This window comes from Lutra lutra, chromosome 3 (assembly GCF_902655055.1).
Source record: "Lutra lutra chromosome 3, mLutLut1.2, whole genome shotgun sequence".
Lineage (NCBI taxonomy): Eukaryota > Metazoa > Chordata > Mammalia > Carnivora > Mustelidae > Lutra > Lutra lutra.
In genome coordinates this window covers 67,002,314-67,015,425 of record NC_062280.1, presented here as the reverse complement: position 1 = coordinate 67,015,425, position 13,112 = coordinate 67,002,314, and the positions used below count along the sequence as shown (strand labels likewise).

Here is a 13,112-nt window from a genome sequence, read left to right as displayed (position 1 = left end):
CTATACATAATTAGACTTTATTTTCTTAAAATGCCACAATTTTTTTTTTGTAGTCAGGACTTCTTCTTAGTAGAGTTATGAAAGAACGTGATGCACAGATTGAATTCCAAAAGAATAAAATAAAATCAGATGAAAAATGGGAAGAACAATTGAAACTCAGCATTGAAAAATCTTTTAAGGAAGAAAAAGAAAAAGCAGAAAAACAACGCAGAGATAGAATGGCTCTTGCCAATGATCATTTAAAACAGTATGTATATATAAATTACCTCTTTTGTATCTTATCTTTCTCACAAAAGCTTTTTTTTCAGATTATAAAAGTAATACATGCTGAAATACCTAGTAAGTAGAAAAAATACAAAGAAGGGTTATAAAATCTCTATTACTCTTACCCAGAGATAATATATTAGTTACTATTGTCACAATAATGCTGCATAACAAACAGTCACAAATCCAGTGGCATTCAGCAATAACCATTTATTTCTCACGCATCTGTGGGTTGTTTTGGCCCAGCTGTACAGCTTTTCTGCACACTACAGAACTGGTCGGGTTTGCTGGTTGCTGTAGAGAGGGCTCTGATCTGTTCCATGTACGTTCATTTTTAAGATCCAGATTGAAGGGACAGTAGCCACTCGGGGAAACTTTTCTCATGGTATTGACAGAGATGCAAGAGAATGAGCCTGAGCTTAAAAGAATGTGGCTAAACTCAAAGGCAAAGTCAAGGAAGTGCACTTGATCTACCATAAGGCTAAAGCAAATCATATGGCCAAGTCTAACAAGCATGGAATAGAGAAATAGACTCCAATGGAAATGGCAAGTGAGAGAGTGAGTCTTTTTGACCAATAATCTAATCTACTGCAATAATCTGTAATTTTTTTGGCATGTTGGTATATAGCCATATAGATATTTTTTGGTGGTGGTGGAGGGGGTCAGATTCATTGAGCTGTAATTTACATTTACTAATAAAATTCACCTTTTAAAAAGCATATAGCTATATAACTACCCTAGGTCAAGATATAGAATACTTCCAGCACCCCAAAATTTCCCTCATGCCCCTTTGCACTAAGTTCTATTCTTCACCCTCAGGCCCTGGCAATCTTTGAGCCACTGCTATAGACTTTTTTTCTGAGCATATATACTCATATTTTACAAAATGGAATCAGATCAACAGTATCATTGGATATTTTTTCACGTACTAGTATATTATGAGCTTTTGCTATGTCAGTAAATAGAAATCAAATCTGAACTCTTTCAAAGAAGTAGCTACTATATATGCCAGGAGAAGGGATTGTATTTGTGTATAATTTTACTTACTTTTCTAAACAGCTGATACATGCAAATAGGAAAAGGCACAAAGGGGATTCAGTAACAAATCTGTTCCTCATCTGCTGGCCACCTTGTTTTTCCAATGTGAGACTTAACAGTTTCTTTACATTGTAGTTTAAATGTGCATAGATCATTTTAAATTTCAAACAATAAACATTTTAAACAATATTATACTTTTAAAGAAAAAATTATTTTTGTACTTAAACATATTATTAATATATGATCATTATAGAATTACAAAATACAATAAAACAAAATGAAAATTAAAATCAGTAGAAACTGGGGCACCTGCGTGGCTCAGTGGGTTAAAGCTCTGCCTTCAGCTAGGGTCATGATCCCAGGCTTCTGGGATCAAGCCCCGCATCGAGCTTCTTCCTTTCTCTCTGCCTGCCTCTCTGCCTAGTTGTGATCTCTATCAAATAAATAAATAAATAAATAAAAATCTTTAAAAAATAAAAATAATAAAAATAAAATCACTAGAAACTGTGATCCAAAGCAGGTACTGTTAATGTTTGGGCATATATTTGTCTACTTTTCAAAGTTTTTTTTTTTAATTTTGCTAATACGAAATGAATATATACTTGTTAACATTTGATACAGCAAAATTTGGAATAAAATTGAAAAACCCATCTTCATATTCACCCTTTCAGTGTCTCTTTAAGTTCCATTTTCCTTTTCACAAATAGCCAGTATTAATAGTTTGTGACAAAAATAAATAAATAAATAGAAAAAATTCTATTTTGTGACTACCCCTTCAGAATGTTCTGTTGCTATTACTAATATCTGTATACAGGGCATATATAAGTGTGTATATATTTTTAACCATGAATGTTTTACAATGTATTTTTCTGTGACTTCATTTTTTTCAATCAAAAATATACCTTGAATATCTTTTTTACCAGAATATATGGATCTGTCGCATCTTTTAAAATAATCTTATTGTACATTAAGGATGTACCATTATTTGTTTAACTGTGTTATTATTGAGGGAAGTTTGGATTTTTCCCTCCTCCTTTTCTAACAATGCTGTAGTGAACATCCCTGACCTTATGTATTTTGTGACTTTTGTCCAAAGATGTAGTTATATAGAGTAGTTTTTTTAAACTGAGCTTGGATTTTACATGTGGAGAGATACTGCCTTTGAGAAGGCTTTAAATATGTAATCATCACTGATCTCTGATACTCATTTTATGTTATAATCAATGCTGGGCAGTAATTTTTTCAAAATTTAATGGACCAGGGTGCCTGGATGACTCAGTCATTAGGCATCTGCCTTCGGCTCAGTCATGATCTGAAGGTCCTGGGACCAAGCCCTGCATTGGGCTCTCTGCTCTGCAGGAAGCCTGCCTCTCCCTCTCCCGCTCCCCCTGCTTATGTTCGCTCTCTCACTTGTCTCTCTGTCAAATAAATAAAATATTTAAAAAAATAATTTAATGGATCAAAAAGTATTATCTCTTAATTTATATTTCTCTCAATTTCTAGTGAGGCAGGTTATTTTTTCATGTGTAAATATTCATCTGTTTTGGTTTTTGTTATAAATTGGTTACTCCATTGTTCTCTTATGTAGGTTGTTTCATATTGATGTGTATGTTTTTCATTGATTAAAAACTGATTAAAAAGCAGTTTTTATATATGTTGGATATTACTCTTTATTAGACATATTGCAGATTTTTGTCATCATTTCTGAATGTTTTTAGTATTTTCTTTTTAAAGATTTTATTTTTAAGTAATCTCAATACCCAGCATGGGGCCCGAACATACAACCCTGAGATTGAAAGTCATGTGCTCTACCAACTGATTCAAGCAGGTGTCCCTGAAGGTTTTAGTATTTAGAAGATACTAATTTTTTAAAAAGATTTTTATTTATTTATTTGACAGGGAAAAAGAGAGCAAGCAGGGGGAACAGCAGGCAGAGGGAGAAGGAGAAGCAGGCTCCCCACTGAGCAAGAAGTTCAACTTGGGGCTCGATTCCGGGACCGGGACCCTGGTATCATGACCCAAGCTGAAGGGAGATGCTTAACCATCTGAGCCACACAGGTGCCCCAAGAAGATACTAATTTTTATGTGCTTAAATCTGTCTCTTTTTGTTATTATGGTTTTGAGTTGTGTGTGTGTTTGTATTTTTTTTTTCTCATGGTCAAAAATGTCTGAGTGACATAGATATCGATTCTCAGGATAGATGTATTGCCATATTGTGTAGTCTTCATTTCTTGTAGTCTTCATCTCTTAGTAAAAAGAGAAGGGGAAGCCTCTGGATTTTTTGTAATTTTTTCTTTGTCAGTGTCGAGCCCCAAGGGTTTATACAAGTCAGGGACAGAGCCATTGGCAGACGGAGGCAAATATTTGAGCAGTGTGTCATCTTTGAGAAATCTCTCTTATGTTGGCTGTTGTGGCTCTGAGATAATTGCAGGTAGCAGACTGATCTCCAGGAAATCACCTGGCAAGTGGTAACACCTTCACAGGCCATCTACCTACCTATAACCTTTGCATGTAGACTGTGATCAGGCCAACAGGATCCCTTTCCATGGGGGTCTTTCCATGTGCTTTCCATGTGCTGGTTAGAGGTTCCAGCAGGTCTAAGGTTTGTTTGTTTCTTTGGCTTATCTTCAGTGTAGTCTAGGAGATGTTGATTGGGCTCTGAGGTCACCTTAAATTCCTTTCTTTTTCCTGGTGGGCTTTGTCTTTGTGAATGATGTCCAAATATTACTTAACTTGATTGTACTCTCGAGTGCCCTGTTTTTTTGCTGAAATTTCTTGAAAATTCAAGTATAAGGTAAAACTTTGCTTTATTTAGTTTCTAGTAGTGGTATAGAATTTCTTCCATTCTATTTGTTGCATTATGGGGACTTAGGAAGGGAAGGCTATTTGACATGTGGGTTTGGGTTGCCAATTTGCAAATTTCCATAAGTTCTATATCTTAAATTTATTAAGAAACATTCAATTCTGTAATTGAGGACTACAAAGGAAAATGCAAATGTATTATTATAAATTTTTTTAGGTATATGAATTTATAGAATTATCACCAAGTAGTATTGTGTTGGATGTTGATTCATGTGTCAGTTTCATACAATTCAGAATGTATGTCACTTAAGATACTGTAGGAATGGTAATGAGCCCATAAAAAGCCTCTTGAAGTGAACAATAGAACTGGAATACTAACACTGGTATTAACGTGAATAGATACAGAGGACCATGTGGTAGAAGAGAGAGGAGGAGAGTGTTTACCCCCACTTTCTTGAATAATAAGAGTCTATTCAGAGGCACCTGTTTAGCTCAGTTGTTAGAGCATGGGACTCCTCACCTGAGGGTTGTGAGTTAGAGCTGCATTTTGGGTGTGGAGCCCTATTTAAAATTGAAAAGAAAAAAAAAATTTAAATAAGAGTCTATTGGGGGGAAAATTTTTAAGATAGGCTATTTTTTCATTCATTAATAAATTCATTCATCCAATCATCCACTCATTGTTATAAATATTTATTGGACAATCTCCGTTTGCCAGCCACTGTTCTAGTAACTGAAAATGCGAAAATGAATACAATTATCTTTTTTCTTTAAGAAGTTTACAATCTGGGGAGGAGGGTATAAATATGGAACAGATAATTAGGGTATGATAGTAGATATTTTGGCAAATATACATACAGGGTATGTGGAAGCATATAAAATGGACATCTGATCCAGTCTAGAGAAGGAGCAAATTTTTAGAAAAGATCAGTTCTAGCACCAAAGTGTGAAAACTGAGCAGGAATAAGTCCTGCATAGTGGAGATGTAGAAGTATTTTAAGCAGAGGAAATAGCAGGGGTGAAATCCCAGAAGTGAGTTAAAGTATGGTGGGTTTAGGTAACTACAAGTAGGCAAGAGGACTATAATAAGAGGCCTAAGAGAGCAGTGTTAAAGATGAGATTGGGGAGAGGCAAGGGCCAGGTCATGATGTGCCTCGTAGGCCGGGTGTATACGGCATGCCAAAATTTGGAATGACTTTCCACTTTGAGCAAAGACCATATTTTAATCACAAAGAAATGGAAACTAGAGGATACCAGGAGGCAACACTCTTTTCCATGCCCTGGTAATTGTACTACCAAGTGCTATTCAGGTATTACCTGGTGGTGATTTAAAATATGTCCACACATTCTTTAATATTCCTCCCTTCAGAGGGTGGAGTCTAATTCCTCCCTCCCTTGAGTGATGGCTATACAGAGTAACTCATTTCCAGTGAAGAGAATGAGTAGAAGTCATGAAGTGTAACATCCTGAGAGAGATTACGATATAAAAAGCATTGTGGGAAATTGGAAGGGGAGGAGAACCATGAGAGACTACGGTCACTGAAAAACAACCTGAGGGTTTTGAAGGGACGGGGGTGGGAGGTTCGGGGAACCAGGTGGTGGGTATTGGGGAGGGCACGTATTGCATGGAGCACTGGGTGTGGTGCAAAAACAATGAATACTGTTACACTGAAAAGAAATAAAAAAAAAAAAAGGCATTGTGACTTCCCTCTTGTTATCTTGGATCACTCATTCTTGAGGATGCCATGGCATAAGGACACTCAGGCAGCTCTATGTAGAAGGTCCATGTGGCAAGGAGCTGAGGCTTCCTGCCAAGAGATATTTAAAAATTGGTTCTCCAGCCTCAATCAAGCCTTCAGGTATCTATTACTCCAACTAACATCTTGACTGCAATCTCTGGAGAACCACCCAGCTAAGTTACTCCCAGATTCATGAATCTCAGAAATGGTGTGAAAAAATAAATGTTTATTATTTTAATCCATTAAATTTAGGGGAAAATTACTACTCAGCAATGGATAACGAAAACACACTGTATGATTGCTAGTCCTGGGCCTGAAAGATTTCCTACATTTTTATTTTTATTTTTATTTATTTTTTAATTAATTTTATTTTTTATAAACATATAATATATTTTTATCCCCAGGGGTACAGGTCTGTGAATCGCCAGGTTTACACACTTCACAGCACTCACCATAGCACATACCCGCCCCAGTGTCCATAATCCCACCCCCCTCCCAACACCCCTCCCCCCACCAACCCTGTTTGTTTTGTGAGATTAAGAGTCACTTATGGTTTGTCTACCTCCCAATTCCATCTTGTTTCATTTACTCTTCTCCTACCCCCTTAACCCCCCATGTTGCATCTCCTATCCCTCATATCAGGGAGATCATATGATAGTTGTCTTTCTCCGATTGACTTATTTCGCTAAGCATGATACCCTCTAGTTCCATCCACGTCGTCGCAAATGGCAAGATTTCATTTCTTTTGATGGCTGCATAGTATTCCATTATGTATATATACCACATCTTCTTTATCCATTCGTCTGTTGATGGACATCTAGGTTCTTTCCATAGTTTGGCTATTGTAGACATTGCTGCTATAAACATTCGGGTGCACATGCCCCTTTGGATCACTACGTTTGTATCTTTAGGGTAAATACCCAGCAGTGCAATTGCTGGGTCATAGGGTAGTTCTATTTTCAACATTTTGAGGAACCTCCATGCTGTTTTCCAGAGTGGTTGCACCAGCTTGCATTCCCACCAACAGTGTAGGAGGGTTCCCCTTTCTCCGCATCCTCGCCAGCATCTGTCATTTCCTGACTTGTTAATTTTAGCCATTCTGACTGGCCTGAGGTGGTATCTCATTGTGGTTTTGATTTGTACATCACTGATGCCGAGTGATGTGGAGCACTTTTTCATGTGTCTGTTGGCCATCTGGATGTCTTCTTTGCAGAAATGTCTGTTCATGTCCTCTGCCCATTTCTTGATTGGATTATTTATTCTTTGGGTGTTGAGTTTGCTAAGTTCTTTATAGATTTTGGACACTAGCCCTTTATCTGATATGTCATTTGCAAATATCTTCTCCCATTCTGTCAGTTGTCTTTTGGTTTTGTTCACTGTTTCCTTTGCTGTGCAAAAGCTTTTGATCTTGATAAAATCCCAATAGTTCATTTTTGCCCTTGCTTCCCTTGCTTTTGGCGATGTTCCTAGGAAGATGTTGCTGCAGCTGAGGTCAGAGAGGTTGTTGCCTGTGTTCTCCTCAAGGATTTTGATGGATTCCTTTCTCACATTGAGATCCTTCATCCATTTTGAGTCTATTTTCGTGTGTGGTGTAAGGAAATGATCCAATTTCATTTTTCTGCATGTGGCTGTCCAATTTTCCCAACACCATTTATTGAAGAGGCTGTCTTTTTTCCATTGGACATTCTTTCCTGCTTTGTCGAAGATGAGTTGACCATAGAGTTGAGGGTCTATTTCTGGGCTCTCTATTCTGTTCCATTGATCTATGTGTCTGTTTTTGTGCCAGTACCATGCTGTCTTGATGATGACAGCTTTGTAATAGAGCTTGAAGTCCGGAATTGTGATGCCACCAACTTTGGCTTTCTTTTTCAATATTCCTTTGGCTATTCGAGGTCTTTTCTGGTTCCATATAAATTTTAGGATTATTTGTTCCATTTCTTTGAAAAAAAATGGATGGTACTTTGATAGGAATTGCATTAAATGTGTAGATTGCTTTAGGTAGCATAGACATTTTCACAATATTTATTCTTCCAATCCAGGAGCATGGAACATTTTTCCATTTCTTTGTGTCTTCCTCAATTTCTTTCATGAGTACTTTATAGTTTTCTGTGTATAGATTCTTAGTCTCTTTGGTTAGGTTTATTCCTAGGTATCTTATAGTTTTGGGTGCAATTGTAAATGGGATGGACTCCTTAATTTCTCTTTCTTCTGTCTTGTTGTTGGTGTAGAGAAATGCAACTGATTTCTGTGCATTGATTTTATATCCTGACACTTTACTGAATTCCTCTACAAGTTCTAGCAGTTTTGGAGTGGAGTCTTTTGGGTTTTCCACATATAGTATCATATCATCTGCAAAGAGTGATAGTTTGACTTCTTCTTTGCCAATTTGGATGCCTTTAATTTCCTTTTGTTGTCTGATTGCTGAGGCTAGGACTTCTAGTACTATGTTGAATAGCAGTGGTGATAACGGACATCCCTGCCGTGTTCCTGACCTTAGCGGAAAAGCTTTCAGTTTTTCTCCATTGAGAATGATATTTGCAGTGGGTTTTATGGCTTTGATAATATTGAGGTATGTGCCCTCTATCCCTATACTTTGAAGAGTTTTGATCAGGAAGGGATGCTGTACTTTGTCAAATGCTTTTTCAGCATCTATGGAGAGTATCATATGGTTCTTGTTCTTTCTTTTATTAATGTGTTTTATCACATTGATTGATTTGCGGATGTTGAACCAGCCTTGCAGCCCTGGAATAAATCCCACTTGGTCGTGGTGAATAATCCTTTTAATGTACTGTTGAATTGGCTAGTATTTTGGCGAGAATTTTTGCATCTGTGTTCATCAAGGATATTGGTCTGTAGTTCTCTTTTTTGATGGGATCCTTGTCTGGTTTTGGGATCAAGGTGATGCTGGCCTCATAAAATGAGTTTGGAAGTTTTCCTTCCATTTCTATTTTTGGGAACAGTTTCAGGAGAATAGGAATTAGTTCTTCTTTAAATGTTTGGTAGAATTCCCCCGGGAAGCCATCTGGCCCTGGGCTTTTGTTTGGAGATTTTTGATGACTGTTTCAATCTCCTTACTGCTTATGGGTCTGTTGAGGCTTTCTATTTCTTCCTGGTTCAGTTGTGGTAGTTTATATGTCTCTAGGAATGCATCCATTTCTTCCAGATTGTCAAATTTGTTGGTGTAGAGTTGCTCATAGTATGTTCTTATAATTGTCTGTATTTCTTTGGTGTTCGTTGTGATCTCTCCTCTTTCATTCATGATTTTATTTATTTGGGTCCTCTCTCTTTTCTTTTTGATAAGTCTGGCCAGGGGTTTATCAATCTTATTCTTTCAAAGAACCAGCTCCTAGTTTCGTTGATTTGTTCTATTGTTTTTTTTGGTTTCTATTTCATTGATTTCTGCTCTGATCTTTATGATTTCTCTTCTCCTGCTGGGTTTAGGGTTTCTTTCTTGTTCTTTCTCCAGCTCCTTTAGGTGTAGGGTTAGGTTGTGTACCTGAGACCTTTCTTGTTTCTTGAGAAAGGCTTGTACCGCTATATATTTTCCTCTCAGGACTGCCTTTGTTGTGTCCCACAGATTCTGAACCGTTGTGTTTTCATTATCATTTGTTTCCATGAATTTTTTCAATTCTTCTTTAATTTCCTGGTTGATCCATTCATTCTTTAGAAGGATGCTGTTTAGTCTCCATGTATTTGGGTTCTTTCCAAATTTCCTCCTGTGATTGAGTTCTATCTTCAGAGCATTGTGGCCTGAAAATATGCAGGGAATGATTCCAATCTTTTGATAACGGTTGAGACCTGATTTAGGACCGAGAATGTGATCTATTCTGCAGAATGTTCCATGTGCACTAGAGAAGAATGTGTATTCTGTTGCTTTGGGATGAAAAGTTCTGAATATATCTGTGATGTCCATCTGGTCCAGTGTGTCATTTAAGGCCTTTATTTCCTTGTTGATCTTTTGCTTGGATGATCTGTCCATTTCAGTGAGGGGAGTGTTAAAGTCCCCTACTATTATTGTATTATTGTCGATATGTTTCTTTGATTTTGTTATTAATTGGTTTATATAGTTGGCTGCTCCCACGTTAGGGGCATAGATATTTAAAATTGTTAGATCTTCTTGTTGGATAGTTCCTTTGAGTATGATATAGTGTCCTTCCTCATCTCTTATTGTAGTCTTTGGCTTAAAATCTAATTGATCTGATATAAGGATTGCCACTCCTGCTTTCTTCTGATGTCCATTAGCATGGTAAATTCTTTTCCACCCCCTCACTTTAAATCTGGAGGTGTCTTCAGGTTTAAGATGAGTTTCTTGTAGGCAACATATAGATGGGTTTTGTTTTTTATCCATCCTGATACCCTGTGTCTTTTGATTGGGGCATTTAGCCCATTAACATTCAGGGTAAGTATTGAGAGATATGAATTTAGTGCCATTGTATTGCCTGTAAGGTGACTGTTATTGTATATTGTCTCTGTTTCTTTCTGATCTACTACTTTTAGGGTCTCTCTTTGCTTAGAGGACCCCTTTCAATATTTCCTGTAGAGCTGGTTTGGTATTTGCAAATTCTTTCAGTTTTTGTTTGTCCTGGAAGCTTTTAATCTCTCCTTCTATTTTCAATGATAGCCTAGCTAGATATAGTATTCTTGGCTGCATGTTTTTCTCGTTTAGTACTCTGAATATATCATGCCAGCTCTTTCTGGCCTGCCAGGTCTCTGTGGATAAGTCTGCTGCCAATCTAATATTTTTACCATTGTACGTTACAGACTTCTTTTCCCTGGCTGCTTTCAGGATCTTCTGTCACTAAGACTTGTCAATTTTACTATTAGGTGATGGGGTGTGGACCTATTCTTATTGATCTTGAGGGGGGGTTCTCTGAACCTCCTGGATTTTGATGCTTGTTCCCTTTGCCATATTGGGGAAATTCTCTCCAATAATTCTCTCCAATATACCTTCTGCTCCCCTCTCTGTTTCCTCTTCTTCTGGAATCCCAATTATTCTAATGTTGTTTCCTCTTATGGTGTTATCTCATCTCTCGAATTCTCCCCTAGTGATACAGTAGCTGTTTGTCCCTCTTTTGCTCAGCTTCTTTATTCTCTGTCATTTGGTCTTCTATATTGCTAATTCTTTCTTCTGTCTCATTTATCCTAGCCGTCAGAGCCTCCATTTTTGTTTGCACCTCATTAATAGCTTTTTTGATTTCAACTTGGTTAGATTTTAGTTCTTTTATTTCTCCAGAAAGGGCTTTTATATCTCCTGAGAGGGTTTCTCTAATATCTTCCATGCCTTTTTCGAGCGCGGCTAGAACCTTGAGAATCGTCATTCTGAACTCTGGATCTGACATATTACCAATGTCTGTATTGATTAGGTCCCTAGCCTTTGGTACTGCCTCTTGTTTTTTTTTTTGTGGTGAATTTTTCCGCCTTGTCATTTTGTCCAGATAAGAGTATATGAAGGAGCAAGTAAAATACTAAAAGGGTGGCAACAACCCCAGGAAAATATGCTTTAGCCAAATCAGAAGAGATCCCAAATCATGGGGGGGGGGAGAAAGGGGATAAAAAGAGTTTCAGAAAGAAAGAAAAAAAAATTAAAAAAAGAAAACCAATAAAGAAAAAGTATAAAAAGGAAAAAAAAAATAAATATATATATATATATTAGAGAAACTAGTTAAAAAATGTTAAAAAAGAAAAGGGTAAAAGTTAAAAAAATTTAGCAGAAGAAGAAAAAAAAATTGAAAAAGAAAAGAAAAAAAATTAATTTAACTGCAAGGCTAAAGAATCATGGGGAGAAAGCCATGAGTTCCGTGCTTGGCTTTCTCCTCCTCTGGAATTCCGCTGCTCTCCTTGGTATTGAAACTACACTCCTTGGTAGGTGAACTTGGTCCTGGCTGGGTTTCTTGCTGATCTTCTGGGGGAGGGGCCTGTTGTAGTGATTCTCAAGCGTCTTTGCCCCAGGCGGAGTTGCACCACCCTTACCCGGGCTGGGCTGAGTAATCCGCTTGGGTTTGCTGGGTTTGCTTTCGGGAGCTTTTGTTCCCTGAGCGCTTTCCAAGTAGAGTTCCGGAGGGCGGGAATGAAGATAGCGGCCTCCCGGTCTCCGGCCCAGAGGAGCCGAGAGCCCGGGGCCCCACTCCTCAGTGCGCTCCCAGAGAACAGCGCCCAATGACTCCCGCCACCCTGGCCCCTGGCCGCGCTCCGAGCTGCCCGAGCCTGCGACCGGTTCAAGGTAACCCCGAGCTGAGAGTCACTCCTCGGCTCTGTCTCTGTAGCCGGCTTCCCCGTTCTAATACCTGTGAGCTCTGCGACACTCAGACACCCCCGATCCTTCTGTGACCCTGCGGGACCTGAGGCCACGCTGACCCGGCATGGGCTTCACCCCGGTTAAGCCTCTGGAGCGATGTCCCTCAGCGGAACAGACTTTTAAAAGTCCCGATTTTGTGCTCCGTTGCTCCGCCGCTCGCCCAGATTTCCTACTTTTTTTTTTTTTTCTGGCTATAAATTTATTCAACACAAAACAATCTCCAACTTTACTGAGGTGGCTGACCACGTCCACGACCAAATCCGCCTCTGAACTGGAACTCAGATGCTGACCCAGCCCCGGCCTCAGCTTTCTTGTCGGCACCAGGGGGCACAGCGCTTCGTCTGTAGGTGTCTCTGTCAGCTTCCCCTCATGTGAGTCTTGCAGGTCGCTCTCCCTCCAGACCTTTGGGCCGTGGTCTGCCAGTCTCAGGGTGGCTGCGGCGCAGAGTGGCAGGCACAATCTCAGGGGGCAGGTGGAGGTAATCACGCAGATACTGGATACCCTCGTTGGTAAGGTACCAGTAGAAATGTCTCCAGGCAAACTGTTCCTTTACGTAGCCTTGTGATTTGAGAGACTGCATGGCCTTCATGACGTGAAGATTGGGCACGTTCTGTCTGCCAACTCAGGGTGTTTGGGCATGTGGACATCCTTCTTGGCCACCATCACTCCCTCCTTGAAAAGGAGTTCATAAATGGCAATTCGGTTCTTCTTGGGCATCAACATCTCGGCGGCTGCTACGTCCGGGGCCGGAGCTGGAAAGGAAGGGGCCGATTTCCTACATTTTTAAAACAATCTCTAAGTGCAGACTTGGGCAGTCTATTCCATTGTTGGGCTTTCAGCAGTCTAAGAATCTGCCTGTGGCTCACAGCCCAGTGGGCATAATGAGGATGGGGCAAATGAGGGACCGTACTGACACCAAAATCCCCAAACAGAGGGGTTTTGACCAAGAAGCTTAACCATAATTATTGAAAAGAAAT

General features: G+C 39.0%; 1 protein-coding gene and 1 pseudogene across 1 annotated transcript in view; one reads left to right on the top strand and one right to left on the bottom strand.

The window, feature by feature from the left end:
• CFAP210 (cilia and flagella associated protein 210) overlaps positions 1–13,112 on the top strand; it is a 42,280-nt gene that overhangs the window by 10,238 nt on the left and 18,930 nt on the right. The window contains exon 4 of the mRNA XM_047722543.1: positions 54–247. Coding sequence (XP_047578499.1) covers positions 54–247 — 194 coding nt within the window. The remainder of the gene's footprint in view (positions 1–53; positions 248–13,112) is intronic.
• On the bottom strand, positions 12,309–12,901 carry LOC125095968 (40S ribosomal protein S10-like; annotated as a pseudogene).